This window comes from Papilio polytes, unplaced genomic scaffold, assembly GCF_000836215.1.
Source record: "Papilio polytes unplaced genomic scaffold, Ppol_1.0 DF822067.1, whole genome shotgun sequence".
In the NCBI taxonomy this organism is placed as follows: Eukaryota; Metazoa; Arthropoda; class Insecta; order Lepidoptera; family Papilionidae; genus Papilio; species Papilio polytes.
Window position 1 is genome coordinate 5,467,341 of NW_013527137.1, and position 20,829 is coordinate 5,488,169.

The 20,829-nt window shown below is 35.3% G+C and overlaps 3 protein-coding genes across 6 annotated transcripts in view; 2 read left to right on the forward strand and 1 right to left on the reverse strand.

Moving 5' to 3' along the window:
• Nucleotides 1-5,657, reverse strand: part of LOC106107158 (zinc finger protein 585B-like) — an 18,670-nt gene extending 13,013 nt beyond the window's left edge. Inside the window, exons 1-4 of one of the 3 annotated variants that reach the window (XM_013287872.1) lie at nucleotides 5,126-5,657; nucleotides 4,042-4,243; nucleotides 1,432-1,598; nucleotides 1,141-1,334 (exon numbers count right to left, since the gene is read on the reverse strand). In XM_013287872.1, the coding sequence (XP_013143326.1) occupies nucleotides 1,141-1,334; nucleotides 1,432-1,598; nucleotides 4,042-4,243; nucleotides 5,126-5,144 (582 nt within the window). In that variant the 5' untranslated portion in view covers nucleotides 5,145-5,657. Of the gene's footprint in view, nucleotides 1-1,140; nucleotides 1,335-1,431; nucleotides 1,599-3,357; nucleotides 3,875-3,894; nucleotides 3,984-4,041; nucleotides 4,244-5,125 lie in introns of those variants that run through there. The other 2 variants (XM_013287874.1, XM_013287873.1) reach the window with 2 other exon arrangements.
• A 323-nt stretch (nucleotides 5,658-5,980) lies between these two features.
• LOC106107160 (uridine 5'-monophosphate synthase) lies at nucleotides 5,981-8,239 on the forward strand. Of its 2 annotated transcripts, none has more exons than XM_013287875.1 (4): nucleotides 5,981-6,241; nucleotides 6,466-6,952; nucleotides 7,038-7,507; nucleotides 7,661-8,239. In XM_013287875.1, the coding sequence occupies exons 1-4, from the start codon at nucleotides 6,095-6,097 to the stop codon at nucleotides 7,988-7,990; spliced, it is 1,434 nt and encodes a 477-aa protein (XP_013143329.1). In that variant the 5' UTR covers nucleotides 5,981-6,094; the 3' UTR covers nucleotides 7,991-8,239. The 2 variants fall into 2 exon arrangements, with proteins under 2 accessions (XP_013143329.1, XP_013143330.1); XM_013287876.1 differs by having other exon boundaries at nucleotides 6,090-6,182.
• A 649-nt stretch (nucleotides 8,240-8,888) lies between these two features.
• Nucleotides 8,889-20,829, forward strand: part of LOC106106881 (WD repeat-containing protein 81) — a 16,463-nt gene continuing 4,522 nt past the window's right edge. The window contains exons 1-13 of the mRNA XM_013287540.1: nucleotides 8,889-9,169; nucleotides 9,240-10,107; nucleotides 10,265-10,424; nucleotides 12,118-12,277; nucleotides 12,763-12,887; nucleotides 13,436-13,611; nucleotides 13,964-16,438; nucleotides 16,938-17,113; nucleotides 17,638-17,825; nucleotides 18,410-18,485; nucleotides 19,110-19,286; nucleotides 19,847-20,007; nucleotides 20,705-20,823. Of these exons, the coding sequence (XP_013142994.1) occupies nucleotides 8,963-9,169; nucleotides 9,240-10,107; nucleotides 10,265-10,424; nucleotides 12,118-12,277; nucleotides 12,763-12,887; nucleotides 13,436-13,611; nucleotides 13,964-16,438; nucleotides 16,938-17,113; nucleotides 17,638-17,825; nucleotides 18,410-18,485; nucleotides 19,110-19,286; nucleotides 19,847-20,007; nucleotides 20,705-20,823 (5,068 nt within the window). The 5' untranslated portion in view covers nucleotides 8,889-8,962. The remainder of the gene's footprint in view (nucleotides 9,170-9,239; nucleotides 10,108-10,264; nucleotides 10,425-12,117; nucleotides 12,278-12,762; nucleotides 12,888-13,435; nucleotides 13,612-13,963; nucleotides 16,439-16,937; nucleotides 17,114-17,637; nucleotides 17,826-18,409; nucleotides 18,486-19,109; nucleotides 19,287-19,846; nucleotides 20,008-20,704; nucleotides 20,824-20,829) is intronic.

A 20,829-nucleotide genomic window follows, 5' to 3' on the forward strand; every position in this document is an offset into this window, starting at 1 on the left:
ATATAGGTGTATAAATATCTAAATATCTATATTTCATAACATAGATATTTAGATATTTATATAACCTATATTATTATTTTAAATAACGCTCCTTTGCCCCATTTCATTAAAAAAAAATAAAAACAAAACAAGAAAGTAAGAAAGTTGTAAACTATGAAATACAGATGGCGCTTTTCTTCGTGTTACCCAATTTTAGGCCGAAGATTGGTCTCTATTTCAGTATGTTACAAAGTACTCTGTGGATTTGCTATTGATAATTTGACAAATGTAAACAATAAAATAATTTTTTTATAATTTCATGCGGATGGAGCCGCGCGGAAACAGATAAAAAATAATAAAAATAAATTTAAGTTTGTTACTTTTAGTGTTTTCTAGTATTTGTAAGTATTGTAATGCTTTAATTAGATTTAATAATTATTAATTTCATATATTTGAATTACTACCTTCAAATTTACTCAGGAAATGTTAAACACTTAATTGTAGGATAGTAGATATATACAATGTAGATAAATTCTCGTCTTTCGTAAGCGCCTTTGGCCGGCTTAACCGCGTCGTAGGCGGCCTTTCTGACCCTCCCGTCCCCCACAACCCAACAGGATGACTCACATAAGCCCCCTTCGGGTTTTACCTGCGTTTTTAGTTCTTTTAACCTATGCTACAGATTATACAATAAAACAGACAGACAAAAATGCAATTCTGTTTTAAAAGGTCGCATCGAAATTTTATTGTAAAAATTGTTAACTAGAGATCGCTTATTGTTCGATATTAAATAACTAGCTGTTGCTTACGACTTCATCCGCGTGATATTAAATAATAATGAAGATAATATAGCCGATGTTGCTCACAGATAAATTACCTTTCTAACAGTAAAAGATTTATTAAAATCGGCAGAGCAGTTTTTGAGTTATTTCAATACATACAAAAATGCAACTTTTGTCTTTATAATATTTGTATAGATAATCAATTTATGTAAGAAGGTTCTATTGTCAACCAAATCTCTACAATCAAAAAATTTGTATAGAAATAACTTTTTTTTAATTGTTATAAAGCTAAAGACTATCCTCTATGTCTATGCCAAATTTCATGGAGATTCGTTAAGCAGTTAGGCTACAAACTCTAACATTAGTAAGATAAAATTACCTCCATCTTAATCTTCGTCTCGCCAACGCTCCCTGAGACACTGGTGATGATGGGGGTCAGGTAATCTTCTTCTTCTTCTATCTCTTGCTTGATGGTGACACCATCTCTCTCCGACAGCCGCTCCAGCATGTCCCCGAGGAAGTGCTTGTTGTGTGTTAACATGTGCTTTTGTAGGTGGTCTTTGCGATAAAAATCTGTTAAGGGACGTTAGTTCAAGTAAAATGCTTTAAGATCAATAACAGAAACGTATTTTGGTTTTGGGAAACCTATTGCTGTGGGGGAGTTACTTACTCTTTTGGCAGACTTCGCACTCGAGTGGTTTCCCGCCGCTATGTATAGCAAGATGTATGTTCAGATGCTCTTTACGTTTGAAGGCTTTGCTACACACGTGGCAGGTGTGAGGTCGAACCTCCAAGTGACCCTGCATGTGTCTCTCCAAATGCTCCTTACGTTTCAACCTTAGGGGCAAAAAGTTCTGTTATTATGCTATCATGGCGACGGTCAAATATTATCACACTAACATTATAAATGCGAAAGTTTGGGTGGATGTTTGTTAGAGTTAGTAGCCTAAACGGCTGAAAGGATTTTGATGAAATTTGGTAGAGATGTAGAGGATGGTCTGAAAGAACACATAGGCACACTTTTTTTTTTTAATTCCTTGCGGATGGAGTTGCAGGGAAAGGTAGTCGTTAAATAGTGGTCAATATTTTGGTAATTAAATGGATTGATTGATCTTTTTTTTTGCAATTTCATTATAAGCAAAAGATACGTTCCTATCAGAGAACAGAACAAGGTTTTGGTGATTTGTATACTCTATCTACGATGCAATTCTCTTGAGGTTGCGGTTTGAAGGGCTTTACAGAAATGGCGGTAAACTTCCTGTCGTAAAATATACGTTGGGGAATTTAGTTCCATACTATATTTTAATATAAATATACTTAATATTTGACAATTTGCATGTTATTTATAATTCATAAGCACATAGGAGAGGCACAAAGTTAGCATAAAATTTACCTTGACATTGTACTTATTTTTGAAATGTAGGTTAATCTGAATTTAATAAACACACCCTAATTCTGATGCGTTTAAGTGTTTTTAAATTTTTTTTTTTAAATTAGCATTCTGATCGGTTGCTAAACGCGCGGCCCTATACAGATTTATGTGTGCAAGGTCCACCCTTATTTTATACGTTTGAGTAAATCCCCAAATCTCCGTTTCGAGTACCCTTCTATAAACTGGTCACAGTTTTATAAGCGAACAAGAAATCCTTATAATCCTTAATATAGTATTTAACATTTTTAGCTTAATTAAAAAATGTTCGACATTGTTTTATATTTTATTGCCGCAATCTTTTAGTAGTATCTTTTAGTTGTTACTAAGGGCCTCCTTAATTGTAGATATTGTATGTAAAATCTTTGTAGAGATTACTTGAAAAAAATACCGTTAGTATTCGAGTTGCATAGAAAGCGGTTAAAAACCTGACAACCGTTAGGGCAGTGTCTTGCCGCTTGTGGAGTAGGCCGCCCCCCCACTAAATGGAGTGATGACCTACCATACTGGGAGAGAGTAGGAGGTTGACTGACTATGGAGGAGGGGGAACTGAACATCTATTTTGTATTACTAAGTTTTTTGAGATTTATCGATGGCTCCTACGTAGACTATCATACGTTACAATTTAAATAACACATTTTTAATTGATACAGTACTAATTTTTGTGTTTTTAAAGTAACATTAGAATAACAAATATAGACTTTAGTTAACTATCAGTTGATGTTTGATACCTCGTAATTAATCGCATTAATGTTTTTGCAAAATTGACGTTTCAAACTTACGATAGTTTACTTAGGAGACATTGTAATAAAGAGTTGCGAATAAACTCTACAATAAAACCTAAGTAAATAGAATAATAATAGTAATAACATATACAAATAAAAAAAAAGTTGATCTTAAAAAAGAACGATCGATCGACACAAAACATTTTAAAGTTCCCAAAACAACAAAAAAACTCACACAGGTACCTGAAGATGGTGTTAAAGGTTGTTAGGCTTTTATTTAGTTTTAGTCCATAAATGCATAAAGTTGTGATGATGATAAACATATTTTTAATTAAAAAAAACCTAATAAAAACGTAAATAGCATAGGGTTTAGACCTAATTATGTATTTATGTTTTTACAACCATAAAAGCGTACGAAAAAAAAACATAAATGTATACTAACATATACATCTTGATCCTCTTGTAGGTTTTAAAGAACCATACACTAATCACTGAAATACATTCTAAACACTATCATCACTGCACATAACGCGTTCTTTAATATTTATGTCTATAAAAAAAAATACAGAGCAAAAAGGGTGACCAGACGACCGTTCGTGGGACGAGACGAACACGACTGCGCTATATGACCGTGAGGCTGCCGCCACATGCCGAAACTTAAAAAAAAAAAACACGTGATCTCACTTTAATCTTTAAGGAATTTTCGAATAATTTCTTCATATTTTTAACTTGATGTTCGAATAATGTAATACATATTCTTGTGTAAAGGGTCGCTAGTGCGAACCCGTACTTACAATGTTCGCAACTAAATCAAGAGTAAACAAACAGTCAGCAATTCTTGAAATACATAAAACCTCGTTTTATGACAACTATGAAGTTAGAAGGCACAGGTAGTATCGATCTAATCGATCTAATAAGAACGTTGATCGCGGGAGTAGGTAAGTCTTTCTAAAGTGTCAAGTTTAGTGCGGATACTTGCTCAGCATAGCGTCGGTACACGAAGCGGGCAGATGTCCTCCCACCTATTTACTATAGGTATAAAATACTGGTAGCTCTCCCCCATAGACCTAGCCTAGATCATTGACTGGCGACGCCAGTGAGCAGAGAACGAATGAACGAAACTTACCCAGTTCCACAGATGCCGCAAAGATATCTATACTCGTTGTTGTGTTCGCAGAGATGGAGTTCCAGTTTCTCCTTGTCGTAGTATTGCGCGGGACATTCCATACATTCAAATCTAACAGCGCCATCTACTTCGTGGATTATCTTCGCGAATTTTGTCCTTCCCATCAAATTCCGTTTGATGATTTCCTCCACCGATTTCATATCTGTAGGGTTTATACATTTTAATAAACATTATTGAAAGCAGTTTAACCTTTCGGTGGACCATGAACAAAGTGAGTTTTACTACAGAAAACAATGGATGTAAACATGTTTTTATCTGTTTTTCAGAAAGAAGGGCCGATATTGATTTATAATTGTAAATGAGATATTTAGATTAACCAATTGAAATGACAAGAAATTCGCTAAGATAAGAGAGTATTAACGGGGAATAGTTTTCCCGCCAAATTATGAATTGAGCACGAGGATGTCCTTGACATTGCTACGACTATTGCGTTTCGAAATTTAATAATGCGCCAAACTATTACAACTGTGATCTATGTAATAATAACTTTTATTTTATTCTAAAGAGAATTTTTACATGTGGTACAGTTTAAATAACTACTTACAAATTGTTTTCGAGTTATTTGAATCTATGCTATGTAGGAATCTTGGAATTTTGATTTTTTAACATATTTGTAGGTACATTTTTCGAGTCTCTTGGGTGGGGGCAGCTATCCCCCTTCGTCCCTCTGGCGACGCCCACTTATATGATCATTATTTATTACTAACTACAGAATGGTCTAAAATAGCTACCAATACCACAATTAATAAAACAACTTAGTAAAACATTGCTCATTAGAAAAAAGTTTCACTTGTTGGACATTTTGAAAATACGGTTTAAGTTTTACGATAAAAGTGAAGGGATATTGCTGTGAGCATTATATTCGAATCTTGCTTCATGTTCAATGTTCATTTGTACTTACGACCACTAAGAGATTGGGACAAGCAGAATTTCTAAGTACATACATATGTCCATATTTATACTGAAAAATTTACTGATAATAAAGCAAAAAAAAAAGAAAGTATTTTAGCAATATAATATTTACCTTCCACCTTGGTTTCCATGTCAGATGTTATATTATGGCACACTTTACTTTATGTAAAAGTTTAAAACTTTCTCACATTCACTGCGAACTATAGTGTAGAGGGGAAACGCCGATCTTGAAATAGTTATCCCTTCCTTTCCAACGGTCGCCCAAGGCCTGAGCTCCCCTCCGCACAGGGGTGACTACCCTTTGTCTACCCTAACATCCCCTACATAAGGGAGGGGACCCCACTTCGTCCGGTTAGGAGGGTGAGTTCACTTAACCCCGCATTGATTCAAAACTCTACCTGAGTCCCAAATTACCGTTAGAAAACATAATAATAATATTGGAATCTCCTACTTATCACTCACAGAAACAAAATTCGAGAATAAAAAGTTTTGCAACAAACATTAAACTAGTTTATAATTGAACAATTACATACAAAATTTTATAATTTGAGTCTATTAGTAAAAATAGATTACGCATTAGCACATATGCTAAGTCAACATTAAATTACGGATAATAGGAAAATAATTAAGTTTACAATTCACAACAACTCATAAACACAAAAATCACAACAATCCACCATAAGGACTAATTTATAAATGACGTTGACGTGAATGAAATGAACGATGAACCAGATGAACATGGACATATAATGGGATTGTGGTGATCTATTTGAAACATAATTAAAGGAATTATTGGAATCTCATCAAGCATTTCTATTTTAAAACCATTTTTGATTAAGAAACCTAGAGGAAACTAATTATAAAAAGGTGTAATTCACTCAGAATTTAAACATTTCAGAGATAAAAGTTGGCAACAAAATGCCATGAACGTCAAAAAAAAGTGTCAAATCAGCGTTGTGTCAAACAAATGTCAATCAAAGTTTGCATTCACGTGGTCAACAAGTGGTTAAGTTTGGTTTAAACAAAGTACAAAATCGTAATTGCACTTAAAAGTTATCTGTAACATAACGTAACACTAACTATGGATTTCGCCAAACAATTAGAAGAATTAGCTATAAACCTATTCAAAATTGACGCCGTTAAATTCGGCGAGTTTACCACCAAAAGTGGTATGAAGACGCCTGTTTATTTTGATTTAAGGGTTATAGTTAGCTATCCCGCTATAATGGTAAAAAACTGTAATAGAAAATACCTATCATAAGGAACAATTCTATGAGTGACTGTCTTAAACTTAGATTTCACTGAACACAGACGTAAATAAAGTCTCACTGTTCTGAGTTTTAGCCTATTTTAGGTTCAAACACTTTCCTCTATCTGCCCATCTCTATCGTTCATGTTTCTTTTCATGGTTTTGATGAACTCCTGATTTATAAACATTATGACATTTTCCAGGAATCAATATCCAATCTATTGTATTCAAGTTCATTGATAAGTCTTGAATATGACCATTTATGCGGAGTTCCATACACCGCTTTACCGATCGCAACATTGCTTAGTGTGAAAGCCAATAAATCTATGCTAATGAGACGAAAAGAAGCAAAATCTTATGGAACCAAGAAACTTATTGAAGGTCATTTTTCAAAAAATCAGAAATGCTGTATAGTTGAAGATGTGGTAACATCAGGTTCTAGTGTGCTAGAGACAGTTAATGATTTAAGGAAAGAAGGTTTAGTTGTTGAGGAGGCTGTCATTATTCTGGACAGAGAACAAGGTGGTAAACAAAATCTAGAAAAAAACAAAGTTAAAATCATGTCTCTTTTAACAATGTCTGAATTGATTAAGATTTTGGTTGATAATAATTGTATCACTAAAGAGATTGGAGTTGAAGTTACAAATTACCTGAACAGTACCAAAGCACCATCTGTAAAGTTGTCTGAAGGTATAGTTTTTATGGCAATCATAGATAGAATTATTTTTAATAACCTTTACTGGTTCCATGTATATTTTTTTTAATCATATTTCAGAGACTGCTGCAACGAGATTGAATATGCCATATGAAAAAAGAGCAGATGCAACAAAGAATCCTATAGCAAAACAGTTGTTCAACATAATGGCAACTAAAAAAACAAATTTATGTATCTCAGTTGATTTGACATCATCAATACAGATTTTGAATCTTTTAGAAAAAGTCGGAGAACATGTGTGTTTAGTGAAAACACATGTAGACATAATTGAAGATTTCAACTCTGATTTTGTAGAAAAATTAAAGCAACTGGCAACAAAATTTAATTTTCTTCTACTGGAAGATAGAAAATTTGCTGATATTGGCAACACTGTTTCACTTCAGTACTCAAAAGGGGTCTACAAAATAAGTGAATGGGCGGACTGTGTTACTGTACATTCTTTACCCGGAGAGGGAATTTTAAAGGCACTAAATAGTGCCAGCACAGATAAAAGTAAAGGTGTTTTTCTTCTGGCAGAAATGAGCAGTGAGGTTTGTATTTTAGCAGACTGTCTTGTTTAATTCATAATGTAAATTACAGTGTAAACATTTAATTATTACTTTAGCCAATATATGTTGAATTACAAATATTATGTATTGTGTTTCTCAAGGGTGTAAAATTCAGTATTTTTTTTAATTTCATAGGGCAACCTCATTACAACAGACTATACAAAGTCAACTGTGAATATGGCAGAGAAGTATCCACAGTTAATGACTGGATTTGTTTGTCAGAATGCAGTTACTTTTGACAACCCTGGACTAATACAGTTAACACCTGGTGTTCAACTTGAAAAACCTAAAGATAATCTCGGCCAAGTGTACAATACACCTGAGAAAGTTATTGAAAATGGAGCTGATGTGGTTGTAGTAGGTCGTGGTATAGTGGCATCCAAAAATCCAGAAACAGAAGCAGTTCTTTATAAAAAGATTTTATGGAAAAGTTATTCAAAGAGAATTTTGGGCAAAATGGAGTAATTATGGCCTTCGAAATTTTTAATTCAAGACAGACAGAAGAAGAAAAACATTCACACAAAAATAAAGATAATGCTGTAGCAGTTAAATTCTTAACTAATTATGATGTAGTAAGTTCTTGATTGACCAAGAAAATAAAATAACACAAAATGACACACAAAGATAACAAAAAAAAAGGAAATAACTTTTCAAAAAGTCCAAAAATCATATAATTTTCAACAGCAACATGAAGAGAATACATTACACAAATATTTTAGCAAATAAAGTTTTCATTCCATTTTCTAAACCTAAAGGAATTAATTATGTTATGATTAAGATGTAAGATTATAATGTATATTTTTATATTACTTATATGGCCTATAGCCAACATTCCTCAATTATATTGTCGATTTGACCTTGATATATTTTATTATGTTTTGTTTTACATATAAGAAATAATGCTTTAGTATAACAAGTTAAAATAAAGTTATATTTACAAACGTTATGTGTTTATTTATAGCCCTGACGGAAATAAAGAATGAATATTAGTAGTATGAGGAATATTTGATGACTACAATAACATCTACCAGCACTCTATAGAGTGCAGTGCAGTGGTAATCTATCTACTGTTAGAAAGGAAGTAGTTTTACTATCTTGGCGGCTGCTGACTTCACGCGAGTCGCATGCACAGAATATTATTTGATGCAGATGAATGCGACAAGAACACAATACCGATAATCTTGGTGGGCCAAGATATTTGACAAGCGTTATAAATTCAAATAAAACCATTACATAATAGAATTTTCCGAAAACAATATAAATATTGGTAAAAATCACGAACAATATTTTAGTAGGAATTGCTAAAAGTACCAATTCAACGGCTGGTATCACTGGATCGATCTGTCATGTGAAATATGTCAAATTGTCAAATTCGAATAGATTATGCTTTTGTAAATTGTTCGTAGGAAAACAAAACAAAGTATCACAAAAATTAAAATGGATACTATAGTTAAAGAATTAGATATAAGTAGCAAAAACGTTTTCCCTACAAATAATCCAAATTTGTTTGTGGTAATTGTACATAGCAACTGGTTGAAAAAATGGTTAAAAAACTTGGAAGTGGATAATTCTGTGAATAACATTGATATCGCATTACAACCAGGTGAAAGTGTTCCTTATCCGTGGCGTAAAATATTTATTAGGGTATGTATTTAATATAAATTTTGTTATAATTACGCATGAAGGTGAATGTTATTGAGAATTTTTGTTCTAGGTAATAAATAAAAAATGTTCCAAGGTTTTACCATTACCGAGGTACAAGCTTAACGAGAGCAATCCAGAGTCGCCTCTGACTTTTTCCTACTTACTACAATGTATCTCACAAACAAATCAAAGAAATTTATGGAAAGAATCATATAAAAAATATTCACAAAACAATGAGAGTAGTAAAGAGGCAGCTTTAGTTAATCTCCTTGAGCATGATCAACTTTTATCTGAGGTCATCCTCAGACTGTATGGTTGCAACATAGTTAGGATTAAAAATGACAGCAAACTAAATGAGTACAAAGATGTAATTCCTAACAAACAAATTTCAAAATCTTATGAGACCCATGTCAATTTATTAGCAGCTTTAATCACTTTGGAAACCGATAACAACTATTTTATAGTCTACAGAGGTCATTATGAAAATAATTTACTAGACAGTCTTAATTTCAGTCCAAATGTAATTGATAAAACTTATGCCAGGGGTCTATTTATTGTATATCAGTTACTACACATGTCTAAAGCAATGTGTGATAGGGGCCTCAGTGTAGGTACTCTGAGACTTCAAGATATTTATTTATCAGAGAATCTCTGGTTGCAAATTATTCCTCCTATAACAAACAATATATTCTGTTTAGACAACTCTTTGATATATGAATACAATAGGAATAAAAGCCAACCTATGAATTTAAAAAATGATGATGTAAGTTGGCAAAAGGATGCAGCAAAACTGGAGCAATTATGTATGCTGTGGACTAGAGGGAAAATCTCCAACTTGGATTATCTTCTGCAATTAAATATGTTAGCTGGAAGGAGCTCTAATGATCCACAGGCACATTTCATGGTACCTTGGGTTACGGACTTTAATTCAAGATGTGGTAAGTCACATATAAAATCAATATATCTTTTTATATTTTAAAAAATGTTTACTAACAAAAGTCATGTTACAAGTTGAATAATATAATTAAAAAATCAAAAAATACAATCATCATACTTTATATTAAGATATTAGTAACTTTGTATATGTATTTTTAGGCAGAAATTGGAGGGATCTAAGTAAATCTAAATACCGTCTGAACAAAGGTGACAGGCAGTTGGATATGACATATGATGTGACAAGCGCCAATGGTCAAATACCACATCATGTGTCTGATGCTTTGTCAGATATCACTTGCTATGTGTACTTAGCAAGAAGGTAAGTTAATTATGAAGTATGTTAGTTACAATTATATTGTTACAGCTTTCGCCAACGACTGTCTGCATGGAATTATAAAACAAAACAAATGCAAGTACCCTATGTGTTCTTCTAGACTATGTTCTACATCTATGCCAAATTTCATCCAGATATGTTTATACGTTTAGGCTTATCTATCCATCCATCCATCTAAACTTTCGCATTTATAATATTATATATAGTATGATAATAATCTTATCCAGCTAATATTGTAAATTCTATATGGGTAGTGGGTCTAAAGTTTATATGGGTGGATGGATGTTTGTTAGAGATTGTAGCAAATGGCTGGACAGATTTTACTGAAATTAGGCATGGATGTAGAGGATAGTCTGGAAGAAAATGTAGCTAACTTTTGCATTTTTAATTTCCACATAGATGAAGTCTTCGGCTAGTTTTATACATTTTAATATGTATTTGTTGTTACCATATGCATAAGTAAACTATCATATTTATAGTATTAGTATGAACTATGATGTAAATTTTGCATGTTTAAAATTATTATCTGACCATATTGTTTAAAATTAATTGTAGCAATGTTTGGTTTAAAATATCAATTAGCTATACAGTAGCAACAGTCTATTTACTTTGGTATATTTAAGTGAAAGGTAAATACACAATACAAAGTTAACCTTATCAGTGTTTACTTTGCTCAGTAATGTATAAATGCCTTGATAAGAAGATTTAATGTTCCACATTTAGTATCAACAACAATAAACAAAGAAGGTTTTATAGTTATTAAATTTATTAATAAGAATTTTTATGCGTCACAAAGTCCACATTCGCAGGAGTGCTTTTTTAACGCTTAATGTTGCCGGTATTTTGACGCTTTCGTCCATACGAACGTTTTAAAATCACTCTTGTTACGTCCGCCGAGCACTGAAAATGCGTGACAAAAAGCGTCGCGGTTAAAAAGCGCACGTGTGGATGCTCTTTAGGGTCTTTAAAACTCTTAACACCTCCTTCTTTAAGGCTGAAATAAATTAACATTTAAAAAAAATAGATTTTGTAAGTCTGTTTTGTAGATGAGAGTATGAGCATAGCATTTGGTTTTGTATATCAATAAATTAAATGATAATATGCAGTCCTGTCATAATAAACCTTGGATATGTTGATAAATATGGAAAACAATTATGAGAGTAACATGTTCATATTGTTCTTTGATATCTTACTTCTTACTAATATTATAAATGCGAAAGTTAGGATGGATGGATGTTTGTTAGAGTTTGTAGCCTAAACTGCTAAACGGATCTGGATGAAATAGATATATAAAAAAGGCATAGATGAAGAGGATAGTCTGGAAAAACATTCTGTTTTTTTAATTACATTTGGACGGAGTCGCCGGCGAAAGCTAGTAGCCAATAAATATTTGCAAGAATGGCTTTGTGTCGAATTGTTGCGGATGTATGGGTACACCCCTTTTTATCTTCAACAATCTTATGTGGGGGTACAAATGTAAATAACTATAGAAATTTTATAAGGGGGGGTTCATACATATGGAAATAGGTTCTGTAACCTTAGTATAAATCTTACTAATATTATGAATGCGAAGACGGATGTTAGAGTTTGCCGGGTTAACGGTTGAATGTCTATGAAATTTAGCACAGATGTAGAACATACTATGGAAGTCGCAAGTAAAAGCTAGTTATAATTTCAGAACACCAAAGGAGATCCTTTGTAAATACGTGCGAAACAAATGGGTGCCCGCGGAATACCCGGCCTCCATACAGCGCATGCAGGAGTGGACCCCCGATGAGTGTATACCTGAGTTCTATACCGATCCAACAGTCTTCAAGAGCATACATGAAGATCTACCGGTAAATATCTAAAAATTCTTAACTCAACATTTACGAGATATTAATTCATTTAATGCGGAGCGTCGGTGGCTCATTGGTTTAAGCACTTGACTTGTAATCTAGAGGTCTTGGGTTCGAATCCCGCCATGTACCAGTGTGATTTTCGATTTTTTCAATTTTCATATGTATATAATTTACCCGACGTTCTTACGGTGAAGGAAAACATCGTGATGCAACCTGCACATATCGGCAAAGAAATTCAAAGATATGTGTGAAGTCAACCAACCCGCACTTGGCCAGCGTGGTTGAATATGGCCTAGGCACCCTAACTTAGGGGAGGCTCCGAGCCCCTCGGTGGGGACGTATAGTGAGCTGGTGATGATGTTGATGAAGTCATTTAAGAAGTCTTCCTATGTGTATATTTAGTAGAAATCTATCATAAGGTAATCCCTAAGTAACCAATCTGGCGTATTTAGTCTTAAGGTATTTTTTCCACAAATTTATAGGATCTAGGTATACCGTCGTGGGCTACTTGCGCTGAAGACTTCATAACTAAGCACAGGGAAGCGTTGGAGAGCTCTCACGTGTCTGAAAACTTACATCACTGGATCGATATTACTTTCGGTTACAAGTATGTATATTTTATTATAAACACTATGCGATTAATTCTTGTATTTCTTACTTATTAAAAAAAAAAACAGAAATTATGAAATGACAACAAAGGCCTGTGTCATTGGCTTACAATTACCAAGGCAATCTTGTTTATTGCTGTTATTCGTTTGTAGTTTTTGTCTGTTCTAGAATAACAGATATTTTCCAATTTATTAAATGTCTTCATCCCATAAATATATAGCGTGAAAATATATAGCCTATAATGTGTCATAAGTAGTTTTTTTTTTACTAAAAAAGAATTATAAAAAATAAACTGTGATTGGTGATATACTGATATACATAACAAGGTGTGTGTTAATTTTTATTACATTAGTATAGATAATATTAAGAGTGTGAAGGGGTACACCGGTAGAGTTAGACTTAGAAAGAGATGGATGGATTGCATGAAAGGTGATATGATCAAGAAATGAGTTGACGGATGGTAGAGACATTTTGAGGACGAAATTTTGTAAAATAAGGTAGGGAAGATGATGGTAGTATGGAATAACAAGGCTATAAATGCGATAGGTTATCAGGTACAGCAGCAGTGAAAGCGAAGAATGTCTGCCTGTCGCTGGTAGACGGGCACTGCAGCGTGCGGCGCGGCGGCGCGGTGCAGCTGTTCAGCGCGCCGCACCCCGCGCGGAGAGCGCGCGCGCCCCCGCCCGCTCCTATACGCATGCGTTGGACCACCCCCAATGCTAGTGAGCCTTGTTATAACAGTTTATATTTAATTTTATTTCGAAATTACCTTGCATCTGCGACTCCGTACTGTTGAATTTAAAAAAAAAGTAACCTGTGTTGTTCTTTTAGACTTTGTTCGGCATCTATGTTAAATTTCGTCGAGATCCGTTGAGCAGTTTACGTTATAAACTCTAACAAACATCCATCTAAACTTTGACATTTATAATATTAGTAATATTATGATGACATTATAAAATGACTAGATATGTTTTATCCTCACATAACAACCGAAACAAATTCCATGCTCAGGGACACCACACGGGATTTAAAATATTAAGTGTGAAATTTCTGACTGACCCTTTTATTTTACAGAAAAAATCATCAAAAACGATAGTTCAGAAGACATAACAGAGGAAGAAGAGGAATCGAATAGTCTGCCTCAGCACGTGTCTCGTCTACAAGTGCCGTCACAACGCGTCCGATCACGACACAAGAGCAGCAGCCGAGCTCGCTCACTGTCCAAAGCCCAAGATGGCGGCGATGACGTCATTACGGAAAATAGAGCCTCCTCACATTCCAGACATTACAAAGTACAGCGCTCAGAACTAGGCAAAGGAGTTATATATTTACCGAAAGAATTCAATCCCGCTGCATCTATCCAAGCTTTAGAAGTCTTGGATAATTTTAGAACAAAATGTTTCTTCGCTAAAGCGGAAGATAGGAACAGAACAGAGGAAAATACCCGTAAATTAAATTTGTTTCAACAGCAAAAAGACGTAAAGGAAAATGCCAATGGACTCAAGGAGAAAACTGACGATACAGCATTCACTAACCATATGTTCTACGCGTCTTTCGATCAAGCGTACTTGAAGAAGTTCAGCCAGGATGCACATATAGACGGTATAAAAGAGAGGAAGAACAGAATGTTCAACACGAGGTATACCACAGATGCGGCGATATACAAGCAGTTTGTGACAGAAAGTCGACAACAAGACATGTTAGTTATCGGATGTCTGATTGTGGAAATTTTCTTGCACTCTTACATGCGACCATTGAGGACAAACAACGATGATTTCGTCGAAAGATACAACAGTTGTCGAACTGTATTGAAATACAATTTCAATTCGTTACCGAAATGCGTCAGTTATATAGCCTCGTTACTTTTAAACGTTCAACCTTTAAGCCTCACCTTCAAGAATGATCTAATACCCTTAGTAGATACAAAAGGTGCGGTTGTGACAGACAAAGGTTTACCCTCTCCTACCCCCGCGCAGTTACTCCAACCTTTACTTATGCAGCATTTAATACCTTTCCCGCAAAGTTTTAACATCTTATACAATCTTGTAAGTACGTTACATGAGTACGAACTCACAAGCAACGAACTCAACTTGCTGTACATGTACGAATGTGATGGAATACAATGCGAGAAATATAAAAATGTCGATAAAACAAAACTGTATTTCAATCAACGGATCGCTGAAGGAAAAATTAAAACCTGTATAACACATTTGGGAGTTCTCCTCGAGCAGATAAACGGCGTCAATCAACTCGATGTTCTCGACATTTTCTTATCACATTACATCGAGTTACTGGAAAATAAAAACACATCTGTTTTAGCAGCTTGGTATCTCTTCGACACTGTTAGCAAAGCTTTAGGACCAGCAGAGACACGGAAAAAACTATTAAAACACATCCTAAATTTGTACGAAGATGATGATTATCTTTTTGATAAATCAGAACAACATAAATTAACTGAAGTAGATTCTCTAACAAACGGAACTGTACAAACGAAACACAAATTCGTGAAACTTTACCATCATATATTTCTTTTGCAATTGATAGTGAGGTTAGGACTTCAATGTTTTCTGGACAATTTTACGCAGCATCTAGTTGAAGCTGTGGGAGGATATAAGGACGTTTGTACGGAAATAGGGTCACCAGGCCACCTGTGTTATAATCGTTCGATGGCTAATAAGAAACCGCGCTACTCCGATGACAATGTCAAGAATGCTCTAACGACCACATCCGATATATTTTCACCGGATACTTCGTATGGATCAGAAAATGTCGTCACACCAAACATTGAAAGAACTATAGCAGAGGTTAATGAAGTCTTGAAAGAAAAGGACGTTGATAGCAGAAGTGAAAATGAGCTGTTCCATTTTGAAAATGACAAAGAGAGACAGCCGAGTAGGAGTAGCAGAAGTAAATCTCCTACAGGCTCCGTTGACTCCAATACTAACAAAGAACAAAACACACTACAAACCCCGTCTCCTTCTTCCGAGTACTTCTCGCCTGGGAATTCTAGATTCTTCACTCCAAACATTTCAAATCATAAAGAGCCTAATCAAGTAGGTAAGGATGAAAGTCGCGAATCTTCGGAAGCACCAGTAAAAACGTGTACATCACCACCAATGGAAGTTCCCCAGCGACCTATGTTCACAAGTTACTTGCATTTCGCTGAAGAAGATTCTAAATCGGAAGAAGTTGATTTGGAAAATCAATCACAAACAGAGGAAAAGGTTGAAGATTCGAGCGCGGAGACACAAAAGATGCAAGAGGAAGACGATGCTAAAGTTTATGATGAAACACCGTCTTGTAAAATATCAGATATGAGTTCAGAGAGTTTGATATGGCTGGCGCATAGACTGGGACCAGTGCTTACTTGTAGATACATCACTAGGAATTTGCTCAAAATGCTCACACTTTGCTATATCGGTAAAGAAAACCTCTCACCTTGGGAGAGTGACCAGAGAGATGAATTCGATGAAATTTCAGTCGTGAACAGTAAAGTCGTTGGAGACAGGAATGCTATGAAAGTTATTGAGTGTCTTACATCGATTGTTGGTAAGTGTTTTATTATTTTTTTTTATTTAAGAAACATTAGTTGAGAAGAGAAAGAATAATTGAGATTACATTTATGTGTTAATTTTTCTTCTTATAATCTACCCAGGTTAGTGGCTCAGGGGTTATCACTTGATTTGTAATCTACAGTTCCTGGTTACGAATCCCGCCATGTACCAGTGTTATTTTCGATTTTCGGATTCCATATTGCATATGTACATAATATACCCGAGTAACTTACGGTAAAGAAAAACATCGTCGTACATTTCTGAGAAGAAATTTTCAGTATGTGAAGTCAACCCGTAGAGGGCCAGCTTGAAAAGCCTAGTCTCCTCTAACTTGCATATGGCTCTGTAGTTGGGATACATAGTAAGTTGACTATGGCCTAGTCACCTCTTATTTAGGGTATGCTCCGAGCCCCTTATTGGGGACGTATAGTGAGCTGGTGATGATAATGATGATGAATCTCTAATTGCATTATTTAGTTTGGTGATTGTTGCAGCGATGTACGGCGAGCAGCTGATAATGTTCCAGTATCTACCGCATATGGGGGAGCTGATCGCGTCGTGCCGGCGGCGGCTGTCGGCGCCGCTGGAGGGCGGCTGCGTCGCCTGTCTGCAGCTGCTCAAGCACCTGCTGCCGTATATGTCCGATGTTAAGGTCATGGAACAGCTCCAGGTAACGTCAATCAGTATCGGTATCGGTATCGGTATCGGTATCGGTATCAGTATCGGTATCACTAGGTATCGGTATCCTATGCTGTACTGAACCATACTTAAGGGTTCGAATTTGACATTCTACAGTTGTACTAGACATATTCATATTATAGTCAAGTTCTGAAACAGTTTGCTTCGTAAGCGTGGTTACAATCTAAGAAATGTCTATTTTAATGGAAGTTCGATATTAAAGTTGTTATGTATTTAACTTTCGTTTCAGTGTTCGGGCATTAATATCATTAGTAGAATTTATACATTAATGTAAAAAAAAAACATTATTTTATGAGCACTGTTTTTGTATCGTATATTTTTAAAACAAATAGTTTCTGGTACAATATTTTCATCATTAAAAATACTTATTTCGGACACTAGTAATAATTTTTTCAATATGAATAGATACTGATTTCTATGGTCTAGTTGCATCACTATATTGTCGAATTACGGTAGTCGTTTGCACTTTTGTCACTTTAAAAAATATATCAACAGGATACGTTTCTAAAATCGATCCTACAACCGGCTCTTCGTCTTGCATCGACCACTCGTTGCGCGTATCCGAGCGGGGCAGCGGCGCGCGGCGCACTCGCCCGCAAGCTGGCGGACGCGCTGCACGCGCTGGCTCTACGCGTCGGCCCCGAGATGAGCCGCCGGCATCTCTGCGTGCCCGCGCTGCAGAGGTCGATACACTATACAATACTTTCGCTCGCGATTCTGCCTCTTTTGAAATCAATCTATACGAGTATTATAAAGAGGAAAACATTGTTTGTCTGAGTGTAATGAATAGGCTCAAAAACTACTGGGCCAATTTTCAAAATTCTTTCATCGTTAGAAAGGTAATTTATCTGTGAGTAACATAGGCTATATTTGATCATTTTACTATATGATTTTTACATTTAACGCGGACGGAGTCGCGGGCAAACGCTAGTAAATAATAAAGCCTATGATATCAGTAATAACTCAATATACCTCCTCACTGAGGGCCCACTGTACTACTTCACACTGAATTTATTCTCAGACAAGCTATTGATCGCGACTTCGCCCTAGTAATTTAAAAAAAAAATATATACTCACTGATATATGTTACTTACTGATAATATATTTTTAATGGTGAAATAATTTTTGAAATAGGCCGAGTAGTTTTTTGAGTTATAACAATACGTACGAAAATTGTAAAAATACAAATCTTTCCTCTTTATAACATTATTAAAGATTGACTCCTATAAATAAATAGTCAAATTTCATTCCATTCATTCGGTTCCAGATTCTTTTTAGCCTTCGATAAAGCAACTGGAAAAGTTGACAACTGGCCGAAACAAGACGAAGTCAATGGTGATAAGGTAATTAACAATTTATATCTAAATCATTGCATTTAGTGTCGTATGTTATTTAACTTTTTTTGTCTTCAATTAATTTTGTCCGGACTCTTATTGCATAACTTACTGAAGGTTCCTAAAATACATGCTCGTTTGTTTTTTTTCTGTTTTAATCGTAGTGATGTCGCTTGTAAAGACCATATTTAATATATTTCCCCTGTATTGTGTAGAAAATATATTTTATATCTTTCCTATGTACAGAGACTATATTACACTGTGTAGATAATATATTTACTATCATTTCCCTGTATTGTGCAGAGACTACAGTAGACTATGTAAAGACTATATTTCATATCTTTTCCCTGTGTTGTGCAGAGACTAGCAGACTATGTAGAGACTATATTTAATATCTTTCCCCTGCATTGTGCAGAGATTGTCGACTAGATTAAGACTACATTTCATATATTTGCCTTGTACTGTGCAGAGACTAGCAGACTATCTAGAGACTATATTTAATATCTTTCCCCTGTATTGTACAGAGATTGTCGACTATATTCAGACTAAATTTCATATATTTCCCTTGTACTGTGCAGAGACTGGCAGACTATGTAGAGACTATATATAATATGATTCCCCTGTGTTATGCAGAGTTTGGAGCAGGACGGTCGCGAGGGCAAGGTGGAGGGTTTCCTGGAGATCTGCCGCGACGGCAGCACGGCGGAGTGGGCGGTGCGCGACGGGCGCGTGGTGCGCGCGGACCTGCCCGAGCTGGCCTGCTCGCCGCCGGACCTCGCGCCGGACGAACATGACGCTAATGGACTTACGGTAAGTCAATAAGTGAAGCTGTTGCTCTCGACTTCGTCTGCCTCAAATTGAATAAATGTAAATATATATGTTAATCACTGATAATGTAGCTTTTTAACGGTGAATTGAAATCGGTCCTGTAGTTATTGAGTTATTTCAATACATACAAAAATACAAATCTTTCCATCTTTATAATATTAGTATAGACTGATTGAATGACTGTGTGAACGGAGTGTAATATCTATGACTATACGGTGGTGGCAGGTTTAAAATAATCAATTTTTATCCTTATCTTACTTCTTATTTTACTAATATTATAAATTCGAATGTTTGGGTGAATGGATGGAGGTTTAGTAGAGTTTTAACCCTAAAGTGCAGATCTCGATGAAATTTGGCACATATGTTGAACATAGTCTAGATGGAAACATCGGTTAAACACAAGCTTTCGTCCGCATCTTCGCCTATGTATTCTTTTATATTATCCTCTACATCTATACCAAATTTCGTCGAGATCCGTTCAGCAGTAGGTTAAAAACATCCATCCATCCAAACTTTGCATTTATAATATTTGTACCATGTAGGCTCAGGAGGAGCTCCTGGTGGTATTCAATGAGGAGCTGGCGTACCGAGTGCATAGCACTTTTGCTCGCTTCCTCGGTACGGAGTGCCTCGAGCGCGCGCTCAAGAACGCGGACACTGTGCGCTCACTTGCCAACAGTTATAAACAACTACACGCTATCAGGTGATTATGAAACACGAAACAAGCCACAAACATGATTAAAACACATTTTTTAACAGACTAACTGTTGCTCGCGACTTTGTCCGTGTGAAATTAAAAATAATAGAAAACATAGCCTATGTTTCTCAACGTATATTTTAATGGTGAAAAAAATAGAAATTGACCCAGTTTTTGAGTTATTACAATACATACAAATATACATATTTTTCCTCTTTATAATTAGTAAAGATAAAACGTACTTCTTTACTAGACTCCTTAACAAAGTTTTTTTTAAGTATTGATGTTTTTAGGGTGTGTGTTATTACTTAAGGATTGTTACAAAAACTTTATTTTTTGAGAGCCTTGGTGGCTCAGGTGGTTTACACTTGACTTGTAATCTACAAAGTCCTGGGTTCGAATCCCGCCATTTACTATTTTTTACGAATTTCGTAATTTACCTGACATTCTTTCTGCGAATGAATTCAAAGATATTTGAAGTCAACCCGCATTGAGCCATGATTGACTATGACCTATAGACGTGAGTCGTCACGTCATTTTCGAGAAGCGTAACGAAACTAGTGATTCGTTCGGCGTCACGTGTTTTAAAACTAGTGTTTTTGTACCTAGTTAAATGGTTGACTATGGCCTAGTCACTCCTAACTTAGTGTAGGCACTGATCTCTTCAGTGGGGACATATAGTAATAATTTATAAAACTTTCAGTTCCCCCCTCCATATAAACCAGCAAGGGAAACGCTTCCAATCATCATTCAGTGATGAACCGATCAGTCGCAAGGCTCTCACTCCAACAAGAAGTGATATCTCCGACAATGGTAACTTCGGTAACG